The 24,139-nt window shown below is 55.0% G+C and overlaps 11 protein-coding genes across 11 annotated transcripts; 5 read left to right on the plus strand and 6 right to left on the minus strand.

Annotated features, from left to right (window-relative positions):
• Positions 1–229: 229 nt before the first annotated feature.
• Positions 230–976, minus strand: L226DRAFT_301883 (uncharacterized protein). Its single transcript, XM_067673710.1, has one exon. The coding sequence runs from the start codon at positions 835–837 to the stop codon at positions 364–366; it is 474 nt and encodes a 157-aa protein (XP_067539338.1). The 5' UTR covers positions 838–976; the 3' UTR covers positions 230–363.
• Positions 977–1,032: 56 nt separating this feature from the next.
• Positions 1,033–1,919, plus strand: L226DRAFT_457808 (uncharacterized protein; the record flags this gene model as incomplete). Its single annotated transcript, XM_067675399.1, has 2 exons — positions 1,033–1,441; positions 1,498–1,919. The coding sequence occupies 2 exons, from the start codon at positions 1,033–1,035 to the stop codon at positions 1,917–1,919; spliced, it is 831 nt and encodes a 276-aa protein (XP_067539339.1).
• A 223-nt stretch (positions 1,920–2,142) lies between these two features.
• Positions 2,143–4,043, minus strand: L226DRAFT_610608 (uncharacterized protein). The gene is made up of 4 exons (XM_067686177.1): positions 3,471–4,043; positions 3,061–3,417; positions 2,691–3,007; positions 2,143–2,640 (listed from the first exon to the last, which is right to left on the minus strand). Exons 1-4 carry the CDS (start codon positions 3,960–3,962, stop codon positions 2,211–2,213), a joined length of 1,596 nt encoding a protein of 531 aa, XP_067539340.1. The 5' UTR covers positions 3,963–4,043; the 3' UTR covers positions 2,143–2,210.
• Positions 4,044–4,768: 725 nt separating this feature from the next.
• Positions 4,769–5,273, plus strand: L226DRAFT_301901 (uncharacterized protein). The gene has a single exon (XM_067673712.1). It carries the CDS (start codon positions 4,903–4,905, stop codon positions 5,218–5,220), a length of 318 nt encoding a protein of 105 aa, XP_067539341.1. The 5' UTR covers positions 4,769–4,902; the 3' UTR covers positions 5,221–5,273.
• Positions 5,274–5,585: 312 nt separating this feature from the next.
• Positions 5,586–8,679, minus strand: L226DRAFT_481758 (uncharacterized protein). Its single transcript, XM_067676945.1, has 5 exons — positions 8,507–8,679; positions 8,121–8,431; positions 6,793–8,065; positions 6,545–6,732; positions 5,586–6,489 (listed from the first exon to the last, which is right to left on the minus strand). The coding sequence occupies exons 2-5, from the start codon at positions 8,286–8,288 to the stop codon at positions 5,689–5,691; spliced, it is 2,430 nt and encodes an 809-aa protein (XP_067539342.1). The 5' UTR covers positions 8,289–8,431; positions 8,507–8,679; the 3' UTR covers positions 5,586–5,688.
• Positions 8,680–9,615: 936 nt separating this feature from the next.
• L226DRAFT_481762 (Prefoldin subunit 4) lies at positions 9,616–10,376 on the minus strand. The gene is made up of 5 exons (XM_067676946.1): positions 10,343–10,376; positions 10,242–10,287; positions 10,101–10,180; positions 9,978–10,045; positions 9,616–9,921 (listed from the first exon to the last, which is right to left on the minus strand). Exons 1-5 carry the CDS (start codon positions 10,349–10,351, stop codon positions 9,729–9,731), a joined length of 396 nt encoding a protein of 131 aa, XP_067539343.1. The 5' UTR covers positions 10,352–10,376; the 3' UTR covers positions 9,616–9,728.
• Positions 10,377–10,578: 202 nt separating this feature from the next.
• On the plus strand, positions 10,579–13,040 carry L226DRAFT_610611 (PLP-dependent transferase). Its single transcript, XM_067686178.1, has 10 exons — positions 10,579–10,897; positions 10,950–11,190; positions 11,250–11,502; positions 11,568–11,712; positions 11,767–11,976; positions 12,033–12,050; positions 12,101–12,210; positions 12,265–12,553; positions 12,615–12,720; positions 12,790–13,040. Exons 1-10 carry the CDS (start codon positions 10,703–10,705, stop codon positions 12,870–12,872), a joined length of 1,650 nt encoding a protein of 549 aa, XP_067539344.1. The 5' UTR covers positions 10,579–10,702; the 3' UTR covers positions 12,873–13,040.
• Positions 13,041–13,916: 876 nt separating this feature from the next.
• On the plus strand, positions 13,917–16,490 carry L226DRAFT_610612 (uncharacterized protein; the record flags this gene model as incomplete). The annotated part of the gene is made up of 4 exons (XM_067686179.1): positions 13,917–14,084; positions 14,140–15,400; positions 15,461–15,648; positions 15,704–16,490. 4 exons carry the CDS (start codon positions 13,917–13,919, stop codon positions 16,433–16,435), a joined length of 2,349 nt encoding a protein of 782 aa, XP_067539345.1. The 3' UTR covers positions 16,436–16,490.
• A 188-nt stretch (positions 16,491–16,678) lies between these two features.
• L226DRAFT_610613 (uncharacterized protein) lies at positions 16,679–19,549 on the minus strand. Its single transcript, XM_067686180.1, has 10 exons — positions 19,301–19,549; positions 18,938–19,132; positions 18,807–18,883; positions 18,659–18,754; positions 18,459–18,603; positions 18,311–18,399; positions 18,135–18,256; positions 17,328–18,079; positions 17,035–17,249; positions 16,679–16,974 (listed from the first exon to the last, which is right to left on the minus strand). Exons 1-10 carry the CDS (start codon positions 19,538–19,540, stop codon positions 16,794–16,796), a joined length of 2,112 nt encoding a protein of 703 aa, XP_067539346.1. The 5' UTR covers positions 19,541–19,549; the 3' UTR covers positions 16,679–16,793.
• Positions 19,550–20,000: 451 nt separating this feature from the next.
• Positions 20,001–21,100, minus strand: L226DRAFT_457930 (uncharacterized protein; the record flags this gene model as incomplete). Its single annotated transcript, XM_067675411.1, has 7 exons — positions 20,001–20,176; positions 20,231–20,337; positions 20,390–20,566; positions 20,623–20,690; positions 20,740–20,750; positions 20,804–20,876; positions 20,933–21,100. The coding sequence occupies 7 exons, from the start codon at positions 21,098–21,100 to the stop codon at positions 20,001–20,003; spliced, it is 780 nt and encodes a 259-aa protein (XP_067539347.1).
• A 217-nt stretch (positions 21,101–21,317) lies between these two features.
• Positions 21,318–23,751, plus strand: L226DRAFT_503482 (MFS general substrate transporter). Its single transcript, XM_067677937.1, has 8 exons — positions 21,318–21,734; positions 21,794–21,851; positions 21,908–22,021; positions 22,075–22,198; positions 22,483–22,639; positions 22,694–22,945; positions 23,006–23,301; positions 23,361–23,751. Exons 1-8 carry the CDS (start codon positions 21,492–21,494, stop codon positions 23,599–23,601), a joined length of 1,485 nt encoding a protein of 494 aa, XP_067539348.1. The 5' UTR covers positions 21,318–21,491; the 3' UTR covers positions 23,602–23,751.
• The last annotated feature ends 388 nt before the right edge of the window (positions 23,752–24,139 follow it).

A 24,139-nucleotide genomic window follows, 5' to 3' on the forward strand; every position in this document is an offset into this window, starting at 1 on the left:
TGGGGTTGGGGACGACGGTCGCAGTTCTCGACGCGCCGAGGCTGCAACCCGGCCAGCCTGAGCCTCACGGACCACGGTGCGCATTGCGTGCACATTGCACCGTGCACCGTGCACGCGACGATTCCGTTGTCGGTCCTTCCGTTGTCGGTCCTGCCGACTCGCGCGAGTTGCAACCTGCAAGCGCAAGGGCTCCGCGCGCCGGGTCACTGGCATGGGCCATGGCTGCACGTTCGTTGAATCGTTCGCTTGCGGGCTGCGTCGTGCGTCCATGGCGACGCTTACTCAGAGCGCTGTCGTTGCGTTGCTTGCAGCTTGTGAGCACGACACCGTGACGATGGCATTAAGCCTCCTCAATTATATGTTTTATTTCTTCATTTTATTTCCCACAGCTCGGCAACGGTGGGGCCGTGACAGGGCGGCGGATTGCTGGTGTGTTCCCTCCCAGAAATGTACGGTAGAGTCGAGTTTCGGAGACTGAAATTGGTTGCCAGAATTAGGAGGTCCGGAGGAGGAGGGGAGGAGGAGGAGGAGGAGGAGGAGGAGGAGGTCGTCGCTGGCGCCAGTGCGTCGGTCCCGCCACCTTGTATAGGCGCTCGCGCGCGACTCGACGCGTCGCGCGCAAGTCGCGCCTGGCGACAACTCGTTCTCCGGTCCAACATCTTCCTCATCTCTGCTAGACGTGCTTCCTGCTCTCATGGCTCGATACCGGGATTTTCGACGCCAACAGCTGGCAAACGAACACAAGAAATGCGATGACATTGAGGCTCTGGGCTTGTTACACCTCGCGGAAGCCCAGAGCCACGATGAAGAACTTACCGCCCTCGTGATCCTGCTCATCGCCCGGGATCGACGACGCGCTATAGGACGCTCAAGGCGCTATGGACCGAGGGGTCAATACAAACAAGTGAAATGCCTGGAGTTCTTTGAGACGATCCTCTACGCATCGTCCGAGCGCTGGTTCCAGGGCTGGCTCAGGTGTGTATTAGGTTGCTCGTCGTCGATGGCCCCTCAGTTGACATCGCTCAATTCAGGATGGACCGGGAGTCCTTCTGGGAGTTACGCGACCATATCAAGACCCACCCCATCTACAAGTCAGGGTCAGATCGCAGACCGCAGCGATCGCCGCATATCCAACTCGCGACGTTCTTGTGCCGGATGGGAGGAGAGACGGGGCTGAAGTCTGCAGGGTTCAGTGCAATCGCAGAGGGCACGGTATGGCTATATACACTCCGGACATGTCACGCTATACGCTCGCTCCGTGATGAGTTCGTTCGTTGGCCTGAGAGCGAGGAGCGCGACGTGATCTCGAGTTGGTATGAACAGTATGACTTCCCTGGATGTGTGGGAGCTGGCGACGGCACGTACTTCCAATCAGATGTCAAACCTGGAGAGAATGGATATGCATTCTATTGCCACAAGGGGTTCTATGCGGTGTGTGTTTGTCAATAGTGACTTTGGTGCTGACTTGGAGACGACAAGTACTGCACCAGTATGTAGCGCAGGCAACATGCGACCATCGTGGACTTATCACATCATACGACTTTGGCTGGCCCGGTTCAGTCCAAGACAGCCGTGTGTTCCGCCTTTCACATCTCTGGCAAAACCGAGAGGAGTACTTTCGGCCACATGAGTATATTCTTGTTGACAAAGGTATGAGCCCAACAGTGTCAGCTTGCAGACTTGCAGACTCAATCAGTTTGTTAGGTTATCCTCTGACACAGTATTCTGTCCGACCATTTCAACAGTACGACATCACAAATGATCCCGCTGAGGCTGCCATACGCAAGGAGTGGAACCGGAGGCTCTCATCCCTGCGCGTCACTATTGAGCATGTCTTCGGGCGGCTGAAGGGCCGCTTTCCCTACCTACGGCATATTACCGGTATGTGCACACAGCTGGGAGTACGAGTCGCTCACTAACCAATAGCTATTGATCAGGACGTCACACACATGTGGTGTATCGCATCATAGAGGCACTCTTCATAGTGCATAACTTCTTGGAGCGTCGCCGTGATGATCCACGGGATATTCCTCTCTTTAATGGGCGTGAAGATGACGATGTGGATGAGGTTCTCCGAGATGCATTCGGGAATGGAGATCGTGTGCATGTGAACGACGAGGACATGCATCGCATGGGCCTGTTGCGGCGGAAGCACCTTGTCGACTTAATACGCGAGTAGTGACAGTGTATGTACCATAGTCGAGTCCTGACTACACCTTCAACTTGTCCACTTCTTCCTCCTCGCGCAGCTTCTGCAACAGACGGCGACCCTCTGCAACCACCTCTGGATCAGGATGACGCAGGAGATCCATAGCCTGAGTACGCTCCTCCAAGCGAAGTTTGCGGCGAGCATGCAAAAGCTCCATCTGACGAATGCGCTCACGCTCACGGTGTTCCTCCTCCTCCCGGGCAGCACGAGCCTTCTCGAGTTCAAGTTGGGCACGTTGCATCTCCTCTTGGACTTTGGCGCGCTTGCTGATGGTGGACAGCGCGCTCTCGATGATGCTGTCGTGCTTGTCGGTGTCCAGCTTCTTCTCTCTACGACGCTTACCGAGTCGCGCACGCAGGTCGTCCGTGTCCGATAGCTCGTGCTTTGAATGGAAGGCCTCCTCTCGAGTGACGCTCTGGTCCTTGTGCGCACTACACAGAAAGACGTCAGGAAGTGTGGAAGCAAGCATACAGATACGTACACTTTGTGGATGAGCCGGTAAACCTCGGAGTGCATGAACTCAACAAGTTTCTTGCGGGAATGCGTGCCGGTTATGTCTTTCTTGAGGCTGTACCGTACAAATGCTCGTCCCTGGCCGTCCTCATCGTCAGGGTCTGTTTCGGACCCCAGCAGACAGTCAGAGTCCTCGGAGCTGAACCAGTCATCGTCGCCATCACCACCTCCGGTGTGTCGAACGAGATTCTCCTGGCATGCCTTGTACTTATCCCATGCCTGGCCATGCCAGTAATTGGAGACCTGTGTCGGCTTGACACGCTTCTTGAAGACGACATCTGCAAGCTATACAAAGAGTCAGTTTTTTGCTAACGTGTTCGAGGCACATCGAGACATACATGTTGGAAGATGTGCGCCTGTGACAACCGGAACGTCTTCCAACGCTCCGGTTGCGTAATGAACTCGACGGTCTTGAGTTTCTCCTCCTCAGTAAGCCCAGTTGACTTCAGCTGCGCAGCCTGCTTTGCTTCGGGACTAAGCCTTGCGATCTCCTCATCCGAAGCACCTTGGATCCGCCGGTTGGCAGCCCCAGACCTGGCCCCGCGACCGCGGGTTCGCGGCGTCTTCCTGCCTTGAGCGCGTGCAGGTGTCGACGCCTCCGGTTCCGCTGTCTTCGGATTGTTCGAGGCGGCCACGCCCATCTCGGACTTCTTGGAAACGGGTGTGGTTGTAGCCCCAGACTTGAAGGTCGAAGCCTCCACAATTGATATGAGCTGAAGATAAAGAGAACATCTGAAATATGACTTACATTGTGCCCAGCTCGACCTCCCTGAGCCGGCTTCCTCTGCAACAACTCCTCAGTGCCCAAGAGGTCGTCATCCTCCGAGTCGGCCTGGTACTGACGCTGTTCCTGCTCCAGAAATTCGACAGGATCGAAGCGGACATGCGAGTTGATGTTGGCGTGCTGCGAGGGTTCCGTGAGGGCCCGGGCCAATTGTTGAGTACGGTACTCGGCCATTTGTGCGGCGAACCCTGGTACCGCTTCTGGAGGTGTCGCCATAGAATTGACAGGGTAAGTGTAGCGAGAATCGCGCTGAGGCGACCGATGAATGAAGTTCGGGTGCTGTGGTGCATCGCTTGTCGCAGGGCCGGGTGGGCAGTTCTCATCGAATGCGAGCGGGTCCGAGATGAAGTGCGGCTGCTGCGGACTGAAGCCTGGTTGGAAGTTGACAGTAGAAGGATCGAAGTCAAAAACGTAGTTAGAAGAATAATTAGAGCCAGTGCTGTTGGCGAAGTTCATGCTTGTGTGCGCGAGGCTGGATAATTACTATGGTAGGTGGTACGGGACGTCGAGGACGCGACGCGCGAGTCGCGATGCATCGAGTCACGCGCGAGCGCCTATACAAGGTGGCGGGACCGATGCACTGGCGCCGGCGACGACCTCCTCCTCCTCCTCCTCCTCCTCCTCCCCTCCTCCTCCGGACCTCCTAATTCTGGCAACCAATTTCAGTCTCCGAAACTCGACTCTACCGTACATTTCTGGGAGGGAACACACCAGCAATCCGCCGCCCTGTCACGGCCCCACCGTTGCCGAGCTGTGGGAAATAAAATGAAGAAATAAAACATATAATTGAGGAGGCTTATTGGAAGATTTCTTGGCGGGAGATAAGTGTGTTGATTTTTTTGTTTACCGGCCCGTCGTCCGTGCGGCGCACGCCGCCGCCTGGGTGTCTGCATCGGGAACGTTGCGCCAAGTGCCTTCGATCGGTCCCGACGTACGGGTACGGATGCAGATCTGGATATCGCGTAGGGAGATCTGAGGGTCTTGCCCGGATGAGGATATGCGTTCAAGGTGTGAGTTCTTTCTTGCGGTACAACGTGCGTGGTGGGGGTGATTTGTAGAGCTGGTTGTGTGCAATAATGCAATGTTTTGGACGTCGACGCGACACTCACAGCGTATAGCCTCCGCAGCTCCGCCGCCGGTGTTCGAGGCCCTCACAGGCTGAGGATGAAAGGAAGACGATGTCTCCGACACTCGGAGGCACTTCGAAGTTCGTCCCCACTCCCTATGTACGTCGAGGGTGCAGATAAGAATATGCATGTAGTATCCTCGCAGCAGGGTACTCCATCCTCCATCGAGTCTAGAGTCCAGACCCGCAGTACAACATCTTGAAGATCCATCTAGACAATAAGAAAGAAGGGGAGTCGGCACCCGAAGAAGGCAGGTCTGTGTTCGTGGAATGGAAGCTGGTGCTGCCGCATGCACAGTGCCCACTGCCAAATGGGCTCGGATTTCTTGTGTGACAATGGCATCGTTGACTCCGGCGGCTCCAGACTTTGCGAAGGCGAAGGGAGTGATTAAGGTGGAGCCGCGAAGGAAGGAAGTATTCTACCCTTGGCATGGTGCGTATCGAAGCGCCAGTTTCATCTTGATAGGCTCTGAGTCCGTTGGAGTCGCCAGTTGGCCAGGCTCAGGTTTGTTGTCAAGGGGCTCGGGGAAAGGTGGACCTGGCACACAGCAATGTAACTGGCAGCAAAAGAGTGCTCCCGCATCTTGACGCTGCAATCGAACCCGGCGCTGAGCCTGAAGAGATGCACGCAGCGGCGGCCGAGTATGCAACCAATTTTGCCGGGCGTTTGCTGGCCAGTGAAGCGGCTGCTTGACCATCGCCGTTTCATGGAGCCTTTCAGGTTCCGAGCTGCCCTACGACAACACCAAGTTGTATGGACCTGTCATCATCCGGGAATCGGTGGCTGGGCGGAAGTTCAACGACGCCGCAGAATTGGAGTTGCTGGTCTAAAGACGCATCAGTCGATCAGCACAACTAAAAGGAGAAGAGCTCAGTTCTGGTGGTGGACGCGAGGTGGACGGGGCCTACTCAAAGCGTTAACATATGTTGATGGGCACGCACTTCAGTTGATAGACGCAAGGTGACTCCGCAAGGTGACTCAAATAGATAGGGTACATGAATCAGAAATGTACAAGTAACATAGCTAGGATACACTTCGAACTCATAAGCATAACTCTAGAACAACGTGGTCGGTCCAGGCGGTGACGGCGGCGGCGACGGCGTCTTCGGAGGGCGCAACTGACCAAGGGACAGAGGAAGAGTCCCGTCAGTCTTGAGCTTCTTGTTGCTCGCCGTCCCCGTAGCGGAAATGTAGGTCCGGTCTAGGTCGTCCTCCTCCTCGTCGGGCCGCCAGTCGGTGGGAATCCTGTCGCCAGCCCTGTCGTTGAACGACCATCCAATCGCACGCTCCGCATCCTCCAACAGCGCGACCACGGCTGTGTGATCCGAAGCGCACCGGGCCATCTCACGGTCCTCGTTGGACGGTCCGTCGAGTTTGGTCGACTTGCTTCTAGGCAGTGACCTTCGTGGTACTGTCCGGGATCCTGCAGTAGTAAGGGCTGCATCGGACTTGAGATCGCCGGTTGAGGTTCGCGGAGTAGGCTCGGCACTCCGTAAAGCGGCTTCGTTCGCCTCGTGGAGCGTAACCACGTAATGAGCCTTGAACCATGACAACAGGTCCGCAAGGACATCGTCCATGTTGCTGTTGAAGCGAAGCACGACGGTGTGCGCGACTTCGAGACGTCCGGTCGCAATGGTGTTTTTCTTCTTGTCCCCACATACATAGCGTCCAACACCCAAGCCATATTTGTCGAAGAACTCGTCCAGGTAGTTCGCGATGGTGATACCGGGTAAGGGTGAAACGAGGTAACGGGTGGCGTAGTAGAGCAGCACATAGAGGAAGGATTCAAGTTCGTCGCAGACCTCAACGTCCTTGTCGCCTGACAACAAGGCAACCGACATGTATTGCCAGGTACCCTATGACGAGTATGATCAGCGCAGATGTCCTTGCAAGTGAGATTGAGCAACTTACGGTCCGTACAGGTTGACGTGGGCCGGTTATCGTCGTCTCCTTCGCCATCTCCCAGTCGGCGAGTATCCCAGTGAACGCGATCATGAAGCCACCTTTCGCGTTCTTGACGAGTCGGGGATAGATGAGAACATTACCGCCGCTTACATCGCGGTGAAGCAATGAGAGTTTCTCGTAGGCATTGTAGTGAGCTACGACGATCGGCCATCAGTATATAGGAGGCACACCGAAGCGATAACCAAACCACTCACCAACGACGCAGTCCTTCACAACAGAGATGAGCTGTCGTCCAAACTTGAATTCACGGAGATGGAGAGCGACTTCTTCCACTACGAGCCGATAGTGCTTGTGGAGACGCAAAGGGCATTCTGGGCGGAAGGGCAACTTGCTCAGACCCTTAGGAGGAGATATATCGCCCTTGTCCTCGTCAGCATCAAACTTGCGCTTCTGTCCGCTCGAGGAAGAAGGGCCGGCAACGTTGCTCAACGGGTCAGTGGCGTCTAGCGTGGGGTCGAGAGATGTCTTTGAGTTCTTCTGCTCCCACAATTGTGGCGTATAAGTGACCTGCTCGCCGATGTCGCCGTGGCAGACGAGGGTGGGGATGTTGGGGACCTCGGCCTTCTGGAGCCGCGCGAGGATGTCGCCTTCTCGATCGACCAGGAGATAGTGCGCACGCCAAGCGTCTTTCAGCCAAACGAAGCGTGCATCTTTAGCATCGCAGTCCAGCGCGACATAACCGCGTGTGCCGCGCCCAGCTAGACCCTTCGCTTGGAAGGTGGGCTTGCCAATAAGGAAAGTCCTCGTCTTCTCACCATCGGGGACCTCGACACGATAGCGAGGCCAGCTCTCATCCTTCACGGACTCGATGAACGCCTCGCGCACGTACTTGAAGACAAAAGATCCTTTCGGAACTTCATCATCGCTGAGAGGACGCTCCTTGTGATCGATGTCGCTGGCCTGAATCTTCGCGGCTTTCGTCATGCGTGCGTAGTCAGCGTCGCCGGGGCGGAGGCGATGAGCAGTGGGATCGAGGCCAAGTCGTGTGTCGCTGCATTGGGACATCCGCCAGAGCACACTGACGAAGAATTTCCACTGCACGTAATAGTCGAACGCACGTGTGACGACGTATCCAGACCGATCCCAGCGGATGAACCGGCACTTGCGACCAAGCACCAACAGCATGAAGACGGCGATGCGCTGCTGAACAGCGAAGATGAGCTCGGCGTAGGAGATGATCTGACCTCGGTTCTTCTTGCGAATATCGGAGGAGTTGGCTGGAGAGACGCCGCCAGGAACGTCGTCGAATGGATCCTGGAGCAGGCTGCCGCGCTTCTCGACTTTGAATTCGCATGTGATGAGCTGATCGCCCCAATGAGGCCCGTTGTCGTTGGGAGTGAATGCAGTCCGATAGAAGGCCGCGTCGACCTTCTGGCGGTCCTCGTCGCACGTCGCCGAGCCTGGCTTGTTTCCGCAGTACTTCATCTTGAGCCCTGGAACAAGGTCGTTGACGTTGACCGCAGCGATCTGGTTGGTGGTTGACGGGTAAGTGGCGTGCGATACTCGTGGAACGAGGACTTACGAATCGTTCCGCGATTTGATTCTCTGACAGCTCGTCACACTCTTTCAACTCGATGAATGGATTGTCGTTGATCGGCTTCATTGGCACGGGCTTCGATGACGACGAGGGGTATGGAAAGTGGTAGGTGGTAAAGTCACTAGCTGCTTCACCAACGCCTTTGTCGGCCATGTCCTGTGCGTTCTTCTTACGGCGAAGTTGAAGTTTTCGACGGATTGCTTCGTGCCCGATGGAGTGCTGCACCCGAGAGCCGTGGTGTGATCGCGACTGCGGGGTGCCGGAAAGTCCTTGCGACTGGGGGATGCCGGAAGGTCCTAGTTGCAGCGAGAGACGTTCATAGTTAGACATGACGTGGAGCGGGGGAGAGTGCGGGTGCGAGATGGACTTACCAGAGGAACAGTTCTTTTATGCGTTCTGAGGAGGGTGGTTGGGGACGGTGCGTGGACCGGTGTGTTGAGGTAACGTGACGGTAATTAAGAGGCGAGTCAACGACAAAGACGTGGCACAATGGCAGAACGAGAGAGGGACAAAGGACAAATGGCCCGTCCGGATGATGGTGGTCCAGAAGCAAGTTGATGTTTAGGCGAGGCTGCATTCCTTATTGGGATGCGACATGAGGCTCTTTGGCGCTCACGTGTCACGGTTTCCTCCTCACCTATGGGTCGTTTGCAACAGTCCAATCTTGCCATTTGATCCGTTAGAAAAGGAGTTTAATATACCAGTAAGACCGTCCACGATTACAGGAAGCCGTAGGTATGGTTGGCTGTCACTCCCTCCAGGGAGAGCCTGTGGTTACAACTCGGAAGGGGCACAGCCACCAGATGCCCTAGACTCCGACCGGCGGCCATGGTCAAAGCATTGCACCCCATTGCTGCGGTAACTGATCCTAACCGAGCTCGCGGACGAACCCCATAGTCCCCCAAAATGCTAGACCATAGCATAGCCTCGCGCATTGTGATACATTTGAAGCTCCTTCCGGCCCGAGGCTAATCCTCAGTGGTTGTGAACGTACAGATCTCGGCGCCGCTTTTCTCTCATTTCACCCATTATGCTGTCTGACCTCCGAACATACTTTCTATACGCTTTGGGGGATCTGGCGCCTCGTCGTCAATTGATGATCGTGAGCCATAGCGCACCATACTTATCCCGACCTTTGCCACCATGATCATGTCGGCTATGCCAGTAGGCCACTCGAGAAGTGTCGGCGGCACGCTTTTAGGCGAACTTGGGCGTACTTTCGGACTCTCAGCCTGCAGACGCTCATGACGTTGATGGCGAACAGGTGGTATTGTGATTGTCAGGCTGACCACAGCCAGCAACCATAACACTGGGTCACGGCGGCGTTGGTCAACGTGGTGGGATGGCGGGAGTGACGCGACTCCTTCACAGCTGCGGCTGGGTCACTGCAAGTTCGAGTTCTTCGCGCCGGAAACCTCCCAGTCGCTCGGACTCGAAGACCATACGCGTTTCATGATGTGCTCGAGCGGGAACCTAACTTCGCTGAAGGTTGGTAAAGCATCGCAAAGAGACAGACAGATCGGATGGCCTATCAAGGAGGGATTGAGGTTGTGCTATCGGTACATTGTTGTATGGAAACTGCAAGGATAAAACTCATTCGTCCAGATTGATGGCACGCCCGAACTTGGCGTACAGCGCCACCTTGAGCTCCTTCATCGTCTTTTCGCAGTTTTCTGCGCTGGAGTTGCACTTGCCGAGCTCGTCGTTCAGCGATGAGAGGTCCTTCTCTAACCTCTTGGTCGCGCGGGAATAGGGCATATGGATGAACGCATCGCCGATCTTGTACCTGGGATATGCGCGGTGTGTAAAGGGGGAACGTAATCACCAAGATAGGGTACTCACATTACGGGCTCCTCCTCGTCCGCGAGCTCGAGCTCCATCGAGATATCATCAAGGGCTTCCTTCTCGACCTATAGCAGTGTGTTCATGCGGCTCTGCCCAATGAATTGCTGGCTGAGTACGAACCTTCAATACCTCGATCTTCTCCTTGATCCCACTCAAGCGCGTGTTAAGCTTCGAGAACGTGTTGATCCGCTGCTGATCCTCTGCAGTTCCAGACGGATGCCGGTGAGTGTACGAGCATACGAGATGTAACGGAGCACGGACCCCATGTCACCTCCGTGTTGTCATCTTGTTCGTCCTCCTGCGGAAGCTGAGCGGGCATTGAGCGACAGTGAGGAGAAAGTGAAGGTCGACATCGTACTTGCCATGCGCATGGTGGCAGTCGTGCAAGTGGTTCAGATGGCGCTGCTCAATTTCCCTCTGATTTGCTGCGACAAGGGGTATCCTGGAATCTGATGATAGCTATGTATGGCTTACTAGATCGCCGATTGGCTTCTCGAGCCACCAATCAGCAGCTTGTGTGCCCGGGCCGGAGGGGGAAGCCCGGGAGCCGGCTGCGGCATGGTCGTCATCACATTTCGGGATCTCTGTGGGCGTCGAGGCTCGGACTTGCACGGTCCTTCAACATTGCGCTCTTGACCACGTCCATCGCTACGCCGTCGAGCTGTACGCGCTGCGATTTCCGTTGTCTCTTTGCTTAGCCTTTCGACACGACGCAAGCAACGATGAGCAGCGCACTCGCATCCGGCGCACAGAAGGTCCTCTTGGCTTTGTCGCCGGTCGGGCGCAGCTCCTGGCAGAACTTCACGAACGCGCTCGCCATCTACTTCATCTTGACACACTCTCTCAAGGCGAGCAGACACTTGCGTGCTCGAGGGGTCTTACAGACAGTGCAGGACTTCTACAAATGGGTCCTCCAAGTGCGTACAACGGTTGTACTCATTCGTGGCCCCTACTGAGCCATAGGCGTAGGAATCCATACTACTTGCTCTCCGCTTCCCCTCGGCCAAGAAGAAAGTTGAAACCGAGCTGGGCAAGGCACGACTCGACATTGAGAAGAAGATGGTCCCTCAGGGTCCTGGAGTATCTCGTCACCTCTCTCTCCCGGAGCAGGGACATGACTTCGAGTGGATCCTGGCGGAGATGGCGAAGATGGATGAGCAGTCAGAGCACGCGCACTGGGACGAGGGCAAGGTGTCTGGCGCAGTATACCGTGAGTCTACGTGTTGCGCTCTCTCCTTACCGAGCTTAGATTCTACTCGGTCTGCGCAGACGGTGGAGAGGACTTGCAGAAGATTATCGTAGCGGCATTTGACAGGTACTGTGTATCCAATCCGCTCCATCCCGATGTCTTCCCTGCCGTGCGCAAGATGGAGGCCGAGGTGGTCGCAATGGTCCTCAAGATGTACAACAACCCCGGCGGGGCAGGCTGTACCACGTCCGGTGGTACCGAGTCTATCGTCATGGCCGTGAAGACCTACCGCGACTGGGCGCGAGCGACCAAGGGTATTACCGAGCCGGAAATGTTCGTTCCCATGTTCAGTCTTCCATTGACACGCTATTGAACTACCGGGCGGGGATGTTGGTTAGGGTTATCCCGATATCTGCGCACGCGGCGTTCGACAAGGGCGCGGCATACATGGGCATCAAGGTGCATACGATACCAGTCGACCCGGAGACACGCCAGGTCGACCTCAAGCGTGTCAAGCGTGCTATCAACCCCAACACCATCATGGTTCGTCTCTTCTATTCACATGGCATGCTGTAGTGTGCTCACACATTTTTCCAGCTCGTTGGTTCCGCTATCAACTTCCCCGACGGGTGCCAAGACGACATCGTCGCGCTGGGTCAACTCGCGTCCAAGCACAACATCGGTCTGCACGTCGACTGCTGCTTGGGCAGCTTCATCATGCCGTTCTTGAAGGAGGCTGGATTCCCCGTGCGGCCGTTCGACTTTACCGTGAAGGGTGTCACCAGCATCAGCTGCGATACCCATAAGGTGCGTCTCGCTTCTTCCCATCACCGTCCGCAGAACGCTCATTTCGGCCTCTGTAGTACGGCTTTGCTCCCAAGGTCAGTGTGCTTTCTGATGCGTCCCGTGCGCGCGCTAAGCTGGGATACAGGGCAACTCGGTTATCATGTACAAGGACGCTTCCCTCCGCCGCTTCCAGTACTACGTCAACCCCGACTGGGTCGGCGGTGTCTACGCCAGCCCCAGTATCGCCGGTTCTCGGTACGCACTCCCTCAACCTGGATTGTTCGCTCAGTCACTAACGCGTACCAACAGCCCCGGCGCCCTCATCGCTGGCGCTTGGGCCACTCTCCAATACATGGGCCACAATGGCTACCTCCAGTCGTGCAAGAGCATCGTGGGCGCGGCGAAGACAATTGCGCACCGCATCCGCACCGAGATCCCCGAGCTGCGCGTGCTCGGGGACCCACCCGCATCCGTTGTTGCGTTCGCGCCCGCGCAGGGGTCGGCGCTAAACGTGCTTGAGGTTGGTGACGCGATGAGCCAGAAGGGCTGGCATTTGAACGCGATCAGTAACCCGGCGGCGGTGCATATTGCTTGCACGGTGCGTGCCCTACTTTTTTTTCTGCATCCGTATCGTCCTGTTGACGTGAGCTGGGATGTAGCGCCTAACTGTCCCCGTTGTGGACAACTTCATCGCGGACCTCAAGGATGCCGTCCGGGAGGCTAAGCTCGCGCCGAATGGCAATGGCACGATGGTGATGCTCTATGGTGCGTGCTCTGTGCGAATTGATGAGGATGAGTGAACTGAATCGGCTGTGTTTGCTCGGGTACATGTAGGGTTGGGCAAGTCAAGCCCCGTCGGATCGACGATGGTCGGGCACGTCGCGGAGGCGTTCCTGGACACGCTGTACAAAGCGTGAAGCTTCTGAAGCTTGGACGTTGTGCCGTCGGAGGGAGGCTGTGCTGGGGTATCTAGCAGGTGTAAGGTGACGTTGCTTCTTGTCTGTGTGTAACCTTAGCCTTGCATAATAGCATGTATTGTGCGGTTCAATCCGCCTGGTGCTGCGCGTTAAGTATCGTGCCCCTCGAAAAGGAGCAAGGCTACAAGGACGTACTGAAAATCTACATATGGAACTTGTGCCTCTCTGCAAAAACACTATGCAGGTAAATGAGCAGTGGATCCGTGTTGTAGGACAAATACCCGCGCAGAGACAATCCCAAACACTGGTGGCCGTAGGTTTCTCAGGACGGAAAGAGCTTCATACCGCAATGCGTGATTCTACCAACAGCCTCTGCCATTCAGATCTGGCGTTCAAGCCATCCCGGTTCTCGCAGCAATGGCTGGTCGAGTGGCTTTGCCCTTAGCCGGTTGTGCGCCGTCTTCGACCTTGGGTGGCTGTGTTCCGGGGCGTTCGTAACCACTTCTCCTGTATGGAGTGGAAGTCGAGTTGTGGGCCCAAATTTATGTTCCTGTGTGTACATACAATTGTACCGAATGCATTCCCTAAGCTCTGTACAAGTAAGAAGTGCCAACAACCCTACACCACGGAGCGGACATGGGCTAAGAAGCGGGCGTCAAACGGTGCCTCATGTCGCGTTCCAATAAGGAATGCAACCAATATCAACTTGCTTCTGGACCACCATCGTCCGGACAGCCATTTGCCCTTTGTTCGTTTCTCCATTGTGCGAAGCCTTTCTCTGTCACTTGCCTCACCCCACTGCCCTGGAACGCACCCACTGGGCCTAAACCATCCTCCTAAGGACGGACAGAAGGTCTGCTCTTCCGGTAAGTTCACTGTCTCACGCACTATTCCCCTTCCCACTCTCATGTCTCAACTTTAACGTTGCTTGTTGAAACCATCCGCCGCTATCCCTCAGTCGAAAGCGACCTACAGCTCTCGGGTGCAGCAGTCCATCGGGCAGGAAACAATCCGTCGAAACCTCCAACGTTGCCGCAAGAAGAAATGTCTGATCAAGGCGTCGGTGACACGGCTACTGAGTTTACCACCTACCACTTTCCATCCCCCTCGTCGTCGTTAAAACCCCTGCCAAAAAAGCCGATCAACGACAATCCATTCAGCAAGTTGAAAAAGTGCGACGCCTTGTCGGAGAGACAAATCGCGGAGCGATTCGTAAGTCCTCGTTCCACGAGTATCGCACGCCACTTACGCGTCAACCACCAACCAGATCGCTGCAGTCAACGACAACGACCTTGTTCCAGGGCTCAAAATGAAGTACTGGGCATGCGACGAGGACCGCCAGAAGGTCAACGCGGCCTTCTATCGGACCGCATTCGCTTCCAACGAAGGCAGGCCTCATTGGGCCGATCAGCTCGTCGCATGTGAGTTCAAAGTCGAGAAATCCCGGGACGGCGCGCCTCAGGATCCGTTCGACGACGTTCCTGGCGGTGTTGGCGGTGTCTCTCCAGCCACCTCCAATAGAGGCAAGAAGAACCGAGGTAAGATCATTTCCTACGCCGAGCTCATCTTCGCTGTTCAGCAGCGCATCGCCGTCTTCATGCTGTTGGTGCTTGGTCGCAAGTGCCGGTTCATCCGCTGGGATCGGTCTGGATACGTCGTCACACATGCGTTCGACTATTACGTGCAGTGGCAATTCTTCGTCAGTGTGCTCTGGCGGATGTCCCAATGCAGTGACACACGACTTGGCCTCGATCCCACTGCTCATCGCCTCTTCCCCGGCGACGCTGACTACATACGCATGACGGAAGCCGCGAAGAGTCAGGCCAGCGACATCGATCACAAGGAGCGTCTTCTCAGCGATGATGAAGTTCCGAAAGGATCTTTTGTCTTCAAGTACGTGCGCGAGGCGTTCTTCGAGTCCGTGAAGGACAAGCACTGGCCTCGCTATCGTGTCGAGGTCCCCGATGGTGCGAAGACGAGGACTTTCCTTATCGGCAAGCCCACCTTTCAAGCGAAGGGTCTAGCTGGGCGCGGCACACGCGGTTATGTCGCGCTGGACTGCGATGCTAAAGACGAACGCTTCGTTTGGCTGAAAGACGCTTGGCGTGCGCACTATCTCCTGGTCGACCGAGAAGGCGACATCCTCGCGCGGCTCCAGAAGGCCAAGGTCCCCAAGGTCCCCACTCTCATCTGCCACGGCGACATCGGCGAGCAGGTCACTTATACGCCACAAAGGTGGGAGGAGAAGAACTCGGAGCCGTTTCTCTACCCCACACCAGACGCTATGTCCCCGTTGAGCAACGTCGCCGGCCCCCCTTCCTCGAGCGGACAGAAGCGCAAGTTTAATGCTGACAGGGAGAAGGGCGACATGTCTCCTCCTAAGGGTCTGAGCGAGTTGCCCTTCCGTCCAGAATGCCCTTTGCGTCTCCACAAGCACTATCGGCTCGTAGTGGAAGAAGTCGCTCTCCCTCTCCGTGAATTCAAGTTTGGACGACAGCTCATCTCTGTGGTCAAGGACTGCGTCGTTGGTGAGTGGTTTGGTTATCGCTTCGGTGTGCCTCCTATATACTGATGGCTGATCGCTGCAGCGCACTACAATGCCTACGAGAAACTCTCATTGCTTCACCGCGATGTAAGCGGCGGTAATGTTCTTATCTATCCCCGACTCGTCAAGACCGCGGACGGTAGGTTCAAGATCGCGTTTACTGGGATACTCGCCGACTGGGAGATGGCGAAGGAGACGACGATAACAGGCCCACGTCAACCTGTACGGACCGTAAGTTGCTCAGTCTTGCTTCCAAATCCATCTGCTCTGACAATGCTCCTGTCAGGGCACCTGGCAATATATGTCCGTTGCCTTGTTGACAGGCAACAAGGACGTCGAGGTCTGCGACGAACTTGAGTCCTTCCTCTACGTGCTGCTCTACTATGCCACCCGCTACCTCACTTCCCCCTTCAACGACATCACTATCGCGAACTACCTGGACGAGTTCTTCGACAAGTTTGGCTGGCTCGATGGACGTTGGGTTTGCGGGGACAAGAAGAAGAACACCATTGCGAGTGGAGATTTCGAAATCGCGGACAGCGGGATGCTTCGCTTCAACAGCAACATGGACGATGTTCTTGCAGACCTGTTGTCGTGGTTCAAGGCTCATCACGTGGTTACGCGCTACGAGGCGGAGGCAGCCGCTTCGCGGAGTGCGGCGCCTACTCCGCAGACCTCAACCAGCGATCTCAAGTCCGATGCCGCGCTTGCTCCTGTACGACCCCGGACAGTACCACGAATGTCACTACCTAGAAGAAAGTCGACCAAACTCGACGGACCGTCCAACGAGGACCGTGAGATGGCCCGGTGCGCTTCGGATCACACAGCCGTGGTCGTGCTGTTGGAGGATGCGGAGCGTGCGATTGGATGGTCGTTGAACGACAGGGCTGGCGACAGGATTCCCTCCGACTGGCGGACCGACTCGACTGATGATCTAGATTCGACCTATATTTCCGCTACGGAGACGAAGAACAAGAAGCTCAAGGCTAGCGGGTCTCTTCCGTTGTCCCCTGCCTAACTAGATCATCCAAGACTTATCCTGTATATACACCAGTCCTGCGACTGGTCTGTTGCATCTGAATCCCGTATCGTATCTCATCCCGTGTACTTACAACTATCTAATTCCATCTCTTGATTACTCTTCATGGATACGTTCTCATCAGAAAGTTTCACTCTTTTGTTTGACTGAGTATACATGACCTCGAGCAGTTGGTCGGTGTGATCATGTCCGAGCCGCAGCAGAGGCGTATGACAAACAGGTATGTGAATCTGTTGACTAATAATATCTTACAGGCGCAGAATAAATGATAAGTCTCGATGGAATGGCAAGAGGCAGAATGATAGTATTCTGCAGTGAGCGTCGCTGAGAAGAAAATTCATGAATTCCATGGAAGGGTAGGCGAAATGAAGCCGCATCCACCCTCCACCTCGAGAGCGACACCAGGATCCGCTTCGAGTGCTGGGGAATGTATACGTATGGGTTCTGGAAAATAGGGCTTCCTGTCGGTATGAATATAATAGTCCTCATCGAGAGTCATAACCTGAATATTATGCTCGCTGTCACAAGTTGGCATTAGTTTAGGTAAGTGCTGCGGGCAATCCGAGGGTTACCCTCACCGAGAACAATGGTCCTGGACAGTCGCGAGGTTCATGCGACTTGAGCGACAGCGGGCACAGCCGTAGAACATGTGCGTCGATTCTGGGGGTTGTTGATTCTCTGCCTCGATTTCTCGTACCCGAGACGCGTTTGCCGCGTCAAGGCGCCAGAAGATGGGGACGTGAGCTGGCTCCTCCACAAAAGCAGTAACTTCGTTCGCAGTTCCATGATACGCCTGCAGCGTGCAAATACGTACCGTTTGTCAGTGAATGCTACTCATGTGAACGACAGGGTGTCAAAAGGAAGAACTCACCGCCGTCTTCCAGTCGAAGGCACTGCAGCTCTGCTTGCCTCGCATACACCTCCTGCAAATGAGCCGGACCTCGCAGGCCTCCATCTGCGCGAAGGTCACCGTGTCCGGATCCTCGCCGCAAGCCTCGATCGCGACTCGCGTTCTATCCAGCACAGGGTTGAATATGAAGGGGGTCATCGTCCACATGCGGGGCAACTTGAGGCGGAAGCAGGAGGTCGAGAGTGCCCGGTGGTACTCGGGATCAGGGTCGCTAGAGTATGACCAATACAGCCGTCCACACTCGTGTGCCAGAAGCTGCGCCCATCGCATTCCCTTCCAACTGCACCGAGTACAGTCCCATGTGGCGATCGCGAGCGAATGAGGAGCGACTCCGTCCGGGGTCGGGATTACTAGCGACGTCGACTGCAGGACTGCATCATTTAACTGGACCTTCCGTGTCTCTAGCCAGGCCCTTGCGGCCTCCGGATAAACTTTTGGAAGGCCAAGGATCTTTTCCTTAGTCACGGACCCATCGGATGAGGCGTTGATGATGTCGCGAAAGGTGCCTGGTTGCGCTGCGAGGTCTGCGAATGTGGGCAGCCAGTCCGAGACTGCCGTTCTGTGACCCTTGACATGTCTGGCCTCGCATATCTTCACCAACTTCGATACTGACTCAAATCGTTTGCTGAGCAGGTCATGGCGTTCGCGGGCCAAGCGGCGGTCTCGCACCCTGCCCATATGTTCCACCACGTGCTTGCGGATGGTTGCCCAAGCTGTCTCGAACCACCTCAATAAGTTTCAGTACTCCAACAAGGGACGAAGACGAACCACGATCGGTCAGTTTCTGGCTGGTGCGGACGCCCCTGATGTTCGCGAACTCAAGTTTCTCCCATGAGAACATGAGGTCCAGGTCGTGACCCCACCCTTCGTCGCTCAGCCGCTGCTTTACGCTGTTTGCATATAGTCAGTGTTCTGCACATGACTCTAAGCGGCTCTTCACACACGCTTCGAGACGAGCATTTCTCAATTTGTCCAGCTCGTCATACCTGTTGAGCTCTTGCCGCGTCACCCAATGTCTCATATTATCCGCGAACTGGTACACAACGTCCGTCAGCCCATATATGCGCGAGAATGCGAACAATGATACCTTACCTTCTTCCGAGTCTTCACGTCTTCACACGCACGCACAATCCACTCGTCCCGAGCAGCCTTACTCGTGAATCCTCGGTCATACTTGATCCGGAATTGTTCCATCTCTGGCCAATGATAATGAGGTTCTCTGTATGAGGAGTTCCGTCTAAAACTGAGTCAGCGATGACTGGTCGGTGCGAGTAGTGATGGATACCGCTGACGTCGAGAAGTTCTGGTGGACGTTGACAAAATCTTTGAACCCAGAGCCGCGCTCCACGTTGTCGATAAACGGCCAACTCGAGGCATGGTCTGCAACCCTGTAACGCAAGGATCAGCGCAGCACAATCCTCAACGTGCACAGGCACTCACAAGTCATTCTTACACTTTGGGCAATAGCGGACGAGAAACTCCCACATGACTGGTTTTACTTTCGGCTTTAGACAGCTCTACAAAACGGGAAATTGAGCGTCAGGAGTGTGCACGAACATGCGTACACTCACATGGCAGTAAGGAAAAAAGACAAGATTTGCGTACGCCGGTTCGCTGAGGAACGGGGGGCACTCTGGTAAACCTTCGACTCGTCGTCGAGCAGCTTTCCAGAATGGTTCGGACTGGCGGCTCATGAGGAACGCACGGAATTCTTTTGACGTTCGTGCCAGATTGAGCAGGTCCCGTGGATGCATGAGACTGAATATCTGTGTAGTACGAGAAGAATTGGTCAGCATTGCATCCTGCCTACTTGTATCCTTGAGAGAACAGGCACATAAGCATGTACGAACTGCATTAGCACGACTACACCCCGGGCCGGGGTGCCAGTGGCACACCTCATGCGGAAGTATATGCGAGTGATTCGTGAAGCGCACCTCAATCAAGATATCTAAAGGCATGCTAGGCATGTCCTTCAGCCCACCTAGTCGTCCTCGCAGATGGCGACGTGCCGGAATATGTTTAGTCGTACTGGTACTGCGCCTCTTCTGCGCGACCGGCATGGTGGTCGTAGCCGCAGCTGCACTAGTACGAGTCTGCCGTTTGATCTCCATTAGAGAGGGTTTCCCAACAATGACAGAGCTGGTTGTGTGATTTGTCTTGTTCTGTGGTGGCATACGTACAGGTGGTGGTGCGGGGAGAAGGAGCGAGACGCAGGGTTCCCATTATACCCAGAATGAGCGTCTATGGTGTCGAGCTCCGGACCATCGGCGCGGTGCGGACCGCACAGCATTCCCAAGGAGAACCACAATGAGAGATTCCCTTGCACACCAAAGAGGATGAAGTCCACAGTGTCATAGCATTACAGAATACATTACATCCAAGGACAAAGCTAGGACAAATGGAGAGGCGAGAGATAGAGCAGGGTTACTAAAGTGGGCGGTATTCGCGTACGGGCGTCTTCTCAATCTCTCTGGGCGTCGTTCAAGAGACGCAGGATGTTGATGACTAGGAAGACCTGTCAGCGAGGTGGACACGATTGACAGATGATGGATAATAACTCACAAAGATTGATGAAACTGCAAGGAGAAGGGTGGCACGCGGTGAGTACCACATTCCACAGAAGTACGAGGATACTTACTCCAGGTAGAGGCTGATGGCTGCGGCGATATACTCATCATGGGACAGCCTCTTCGTGATGATGTAGGTATCATAGACGACGTAACCGCTGAAGAGCAAGCAGCCACCCATGGCGAAGATGAGGTCCGTGGTGCGGCTGAAGGGGATGAACATCCCGACGATGCCAGTCATTACTGGAGACAACTGTGAGCTCGAAACAATTCACGGGCGCGTACCGAGGTACTTACGAAGCGCGATTAGTCCGGCAAACAGCCAGGACCCCATGCCAGAAAAGTCATACTTGGACTGGAAGGTGAAGAGCGTGAGGCCAAGGAAGACTCCAACAGTGATCAGCCTGCGCACACTGCGTCAGGTGCTGCGATAGGTGAGCCAGTGCATGCACTTACAGAGCCTGCAGGACAATCTCGTTATCGAAGAATGCCGTCATGATACCGAGGGTGAATGCCTCAAGTAAAGTGAAAGTCGACAGGAGAACGTAATTGAGGGGTATGCTATGTCTCTTCCAGTAAAGGAGACCGAGGTTGATAAGGGTTCCGAAAAGGGGAACGTAGCAGGACCAAGAGCTACACAACACAGTCAGGGATGCTTGAGAGGGAAATACACGAGTGGAGGGACATACTGTGTTACAACCCAGACGATGGCATCCGGAGACCTTGAGATCAACCCCGCAACGATTGTTGTGGCCACCTGCAACTCGATGAACATTGAGAGTATCCATTAGCGTGAAGGAGCTTACGATCTGGCAGACTGGAGAGGCACATGTGAGACAGGTTCCAAAGGGAACGGACCAGAACACTCACATAGGATGGTGTACACTTTGCGTACAAACTCGTTCCTGATCTGAATCGCGCATTCTGCGACAGTGGCCCCATACTGGCACATACGACCATGAATGCGAGTTATAAGCTGTCAGAGCTAGCTTGACTCACCATGAAATCGTCTGGGATCTCCCCTGGACCAGGCTGATTCCAGATGGCCGAGGTGCCTGCTGCACTCGGGTTCCCCAGGAGCGGTTGCGTCGAAGCTTCATCGTATCCTGGCGGCACCTTCGCACCAGTACCGGGGTATGGGGGCGGCGGGTTGTTGTGGTAATCCATAGTACTAGTCGTGAGCGTAGTCGTAGCAGAGATGGTAGTGGTAGGAGAGTAAGGGGGACTTAGCAAGCGCAGTTGACGCAGTTCCTCGCATCCGAGCGTCTCCGACATCCTCGCACTCTGACGTCGGTTCTAGAACGAGCCACGTGCTTGCACTGCTTAATTGATAGTGTCCTCGGGGTTAGGGTTGTTATCGTCAATTGACTGAACAAGCACGCAAACTTGCTACACGCGCTATGTGCGCAACTTCGTCTCATGTTCCATTACAGATACCGATACGTATGCTGACTACAGTCTTGCAGTAGCCTTCATATAGACCGACATACCCATGTCCATCGAACGACAATATTCCCCCTAACTGGTCAGCTCTTCGTCAACTTGAGGTTCGACCACCATGACCGTGGCACGCTCCCGGAGCACCTCCGCACGACCTAGGTCGCACCTTGAGACGGAACCTCTGCTTCCCAAGGAGAAGGTCAAACCAAACCCCCTGCCGAAGGCTCAGCTCGCAGTCATCTACGCTATCAAGCTGACTCTTCCCATTGCATACACCCAAGCTTTGCCTTACTACAATGTCCTGATAGGCAAGCTGGCCGCGTCCGAAGGCGCGGACACTGGCTACTATAGCGGCGTAGCGGTAAGTGTTTTTTCATTGGAAAATTAGGGATACAGGATGCTCAAATTGGCCCGCTGTAGCATAGTGTCGCCTCCGTGGCGCAGTTCACCAGTATGTTCTTCTGGGGACGAGTCTCTGGTGCGACCAAGCCCGACGACAGCGCGGTTATATGCTAATCACCTCCGTCTCTACAGACAGCTGGGGCCGGATACCCGTCATCTTTCTCGGAACTTCCATGTCAGCGTTCTTCACTCTCGGCTTCGGCTTAACGGACTCACTGGCGGGTCTAATCCTCAATCGTCTACTTGGTTCGTATGTTACCTGGCAAGCGAGCCCGCCGCCATGCTCAAATCGTTGACAGGGGGATTCTTTCAGGGCATCACGGGTGCCATCCATTCGGTTGTGGGGGAACTGTGCGACGAGACCAACGAGTCCATTGCCTTTCCGCTGTATGACATCGTATCTGCGGTCGGGTTCGTCATTGGGTAAGTTGTTGTCAATTCTGCCGTTTCCATTTTATGTGCATCGTACAAGCACCGGCATGCCGGACAAACCTGGTCGCGCCCGGTACTGGTCTCCTGCCAAGACTCGGCGTCGTCTTTGCGATGGCCGACTGCATAGGTGACTTCAAAGTTAGCTAACATTCGCTCCCTTCCGGCCCTTACTGGTCTGTTAGTTCAGCCTGAACCCATCGCACGCGTTCTGCATGTTACTGTGGCTCCTGAAACGCAACCTACGTGAAACATGATGCTAACCACTAGATGAACAGCCCCTTAATCGGAGGGACATTCGAGAACCCGGCTAAACAGTGGCCAGACGTATTTTCCCATCCGATCTGGGAACGATATCCATATCTCTTACCGTGTCTCATCTCCTCTACTCTGTCCTTGGTTGCCGCACTCTTGTCTATATTTGTTCTTGAGGAGGTGCGTGCTTCCGCCAGTCGAGGCAGCAGCAGCCTTACTGATCCGCATCGACAGACTCTCCCGGGAAAGCGGAAGCGGCTGGTTGTAGATGAGGAACCAGTTGTGGCAGCAACCTCGAGCGACGCCACAACTGACATACCCGAAGAAGACGTGAAACCACATAGCGTCAAACAACTGCTATCTATACCGGTGCTACGGGCAGTTTTCGCGTCGAGCAGTGCGCTGGGCTTCGCAGGCTCCTCCTTCAACAGTGGCTTCATTCTCATGGCATATACTCCCCTTGAGCAAGGCGGCCTCGCGCTCTCGGTACGTACCTCCTATAACATCCTTCACAGTATAGTAGTCTGACACAACACGTAATCCTAGCCCTCCCAGATTGGCCGCGCTCTCTCCGGCATGGGAGCGGTGTCAATACCACTGAAGCTCTGCATGCCGGTGCTGCTACAGAGGTTCGGCACGCTCAACGTATTCGACTTCTCCATGCTCGCGTGGTCGGCGTGCTTCCTCTCCATGCCACTCGCGTCATTAATCGCACAAGCGTCGATCGGTACCACCACACCTATCGACGGGTTGGTCAATAAGTACAGGGAGGGTAGCGCGTTGGAATGGGCAAGCGTTGCGCTGACGCTGTTCCTGTCGAGGCTCGGCTGCCTCGCGTTTTCGTACGTCGCATGATTTTCGCCTCCCAGAGCGGGTCGAAGCTCACGGATGTTGTCCGCAGAATCATCATGATCCTGACTAGGGACCACACGCCCGGACATGCCTCTCTTGGAACGGCAAATGGTCTCGCAGAGCTCGCACAGTCCCTGGCCGCGGCGGTCGGGCCAACGGTCATCAGCTCCCTGTTTGCGATCTCGGCGAAGAAACATCTTCTAGGCGGATACATGTGGGTCGTGTTCATGCTCATCCTGTCTGGGTTCGGCAGTTGGATGGTGAAGCAAATTCGGAAGTATCGCGATTGAGCATTGATATATTTATTTCTGGTATCTCTTGTACACCTAGACTATGGAGGAGACCTGTTGCTAGTTGAAGTTCGGCTCGTTTGTTCTATGTATGTAGGATACTGTACTATTCATTTGGTTGGATATATCACTGGGGAACTCCTTGGGGGATTCATAGTTGTCGCTCTTACAATCTCTTCAATGACTTGGACTCATGTTAGGCTCTCAGCGTCACGCCGATCGCTGGTAATGGTATGAACTCGAAGGTTCGGTTGAAGCCGGATGATGGGCGTCTACCTCCTTGGCTTTGTCTCTCATCGACATACCCGTAAGTACTCTCTATCGTAACCTCATAGGGTCCTTTAAGTCCCATGTCATTTGAGGCATCGTTGATGCTTTGCTCCAGGACGGATATTGGAGGACCGTGGCTCTGCATGTCCTACTTCAATAGTGCAGCTTGCCACAGACTGTCTGAGTGCCGGACTTCAAATCGAACTCTGTCGTGACATTATCATGTCTACCACCGTTTTCTGACCGCTCGGAATCCTCGTCGGACCCT

The sequence above is a fragment of the Lentinus tigrinus genome (genome assembly GCF_003813185.1).
Source record: "Lentinus tigrinus ALCF2SS1-7 unplaced genomic scaffold L226scaffold_5, whole genome shotgun sequence".
NCBI classification, from domain to species: Eukaryota; Fungi; Basidiomycota; class Agaricomycetes; order Polyporales; family Polyporaceae; genus Lentinus; species Lentinus tigrinus.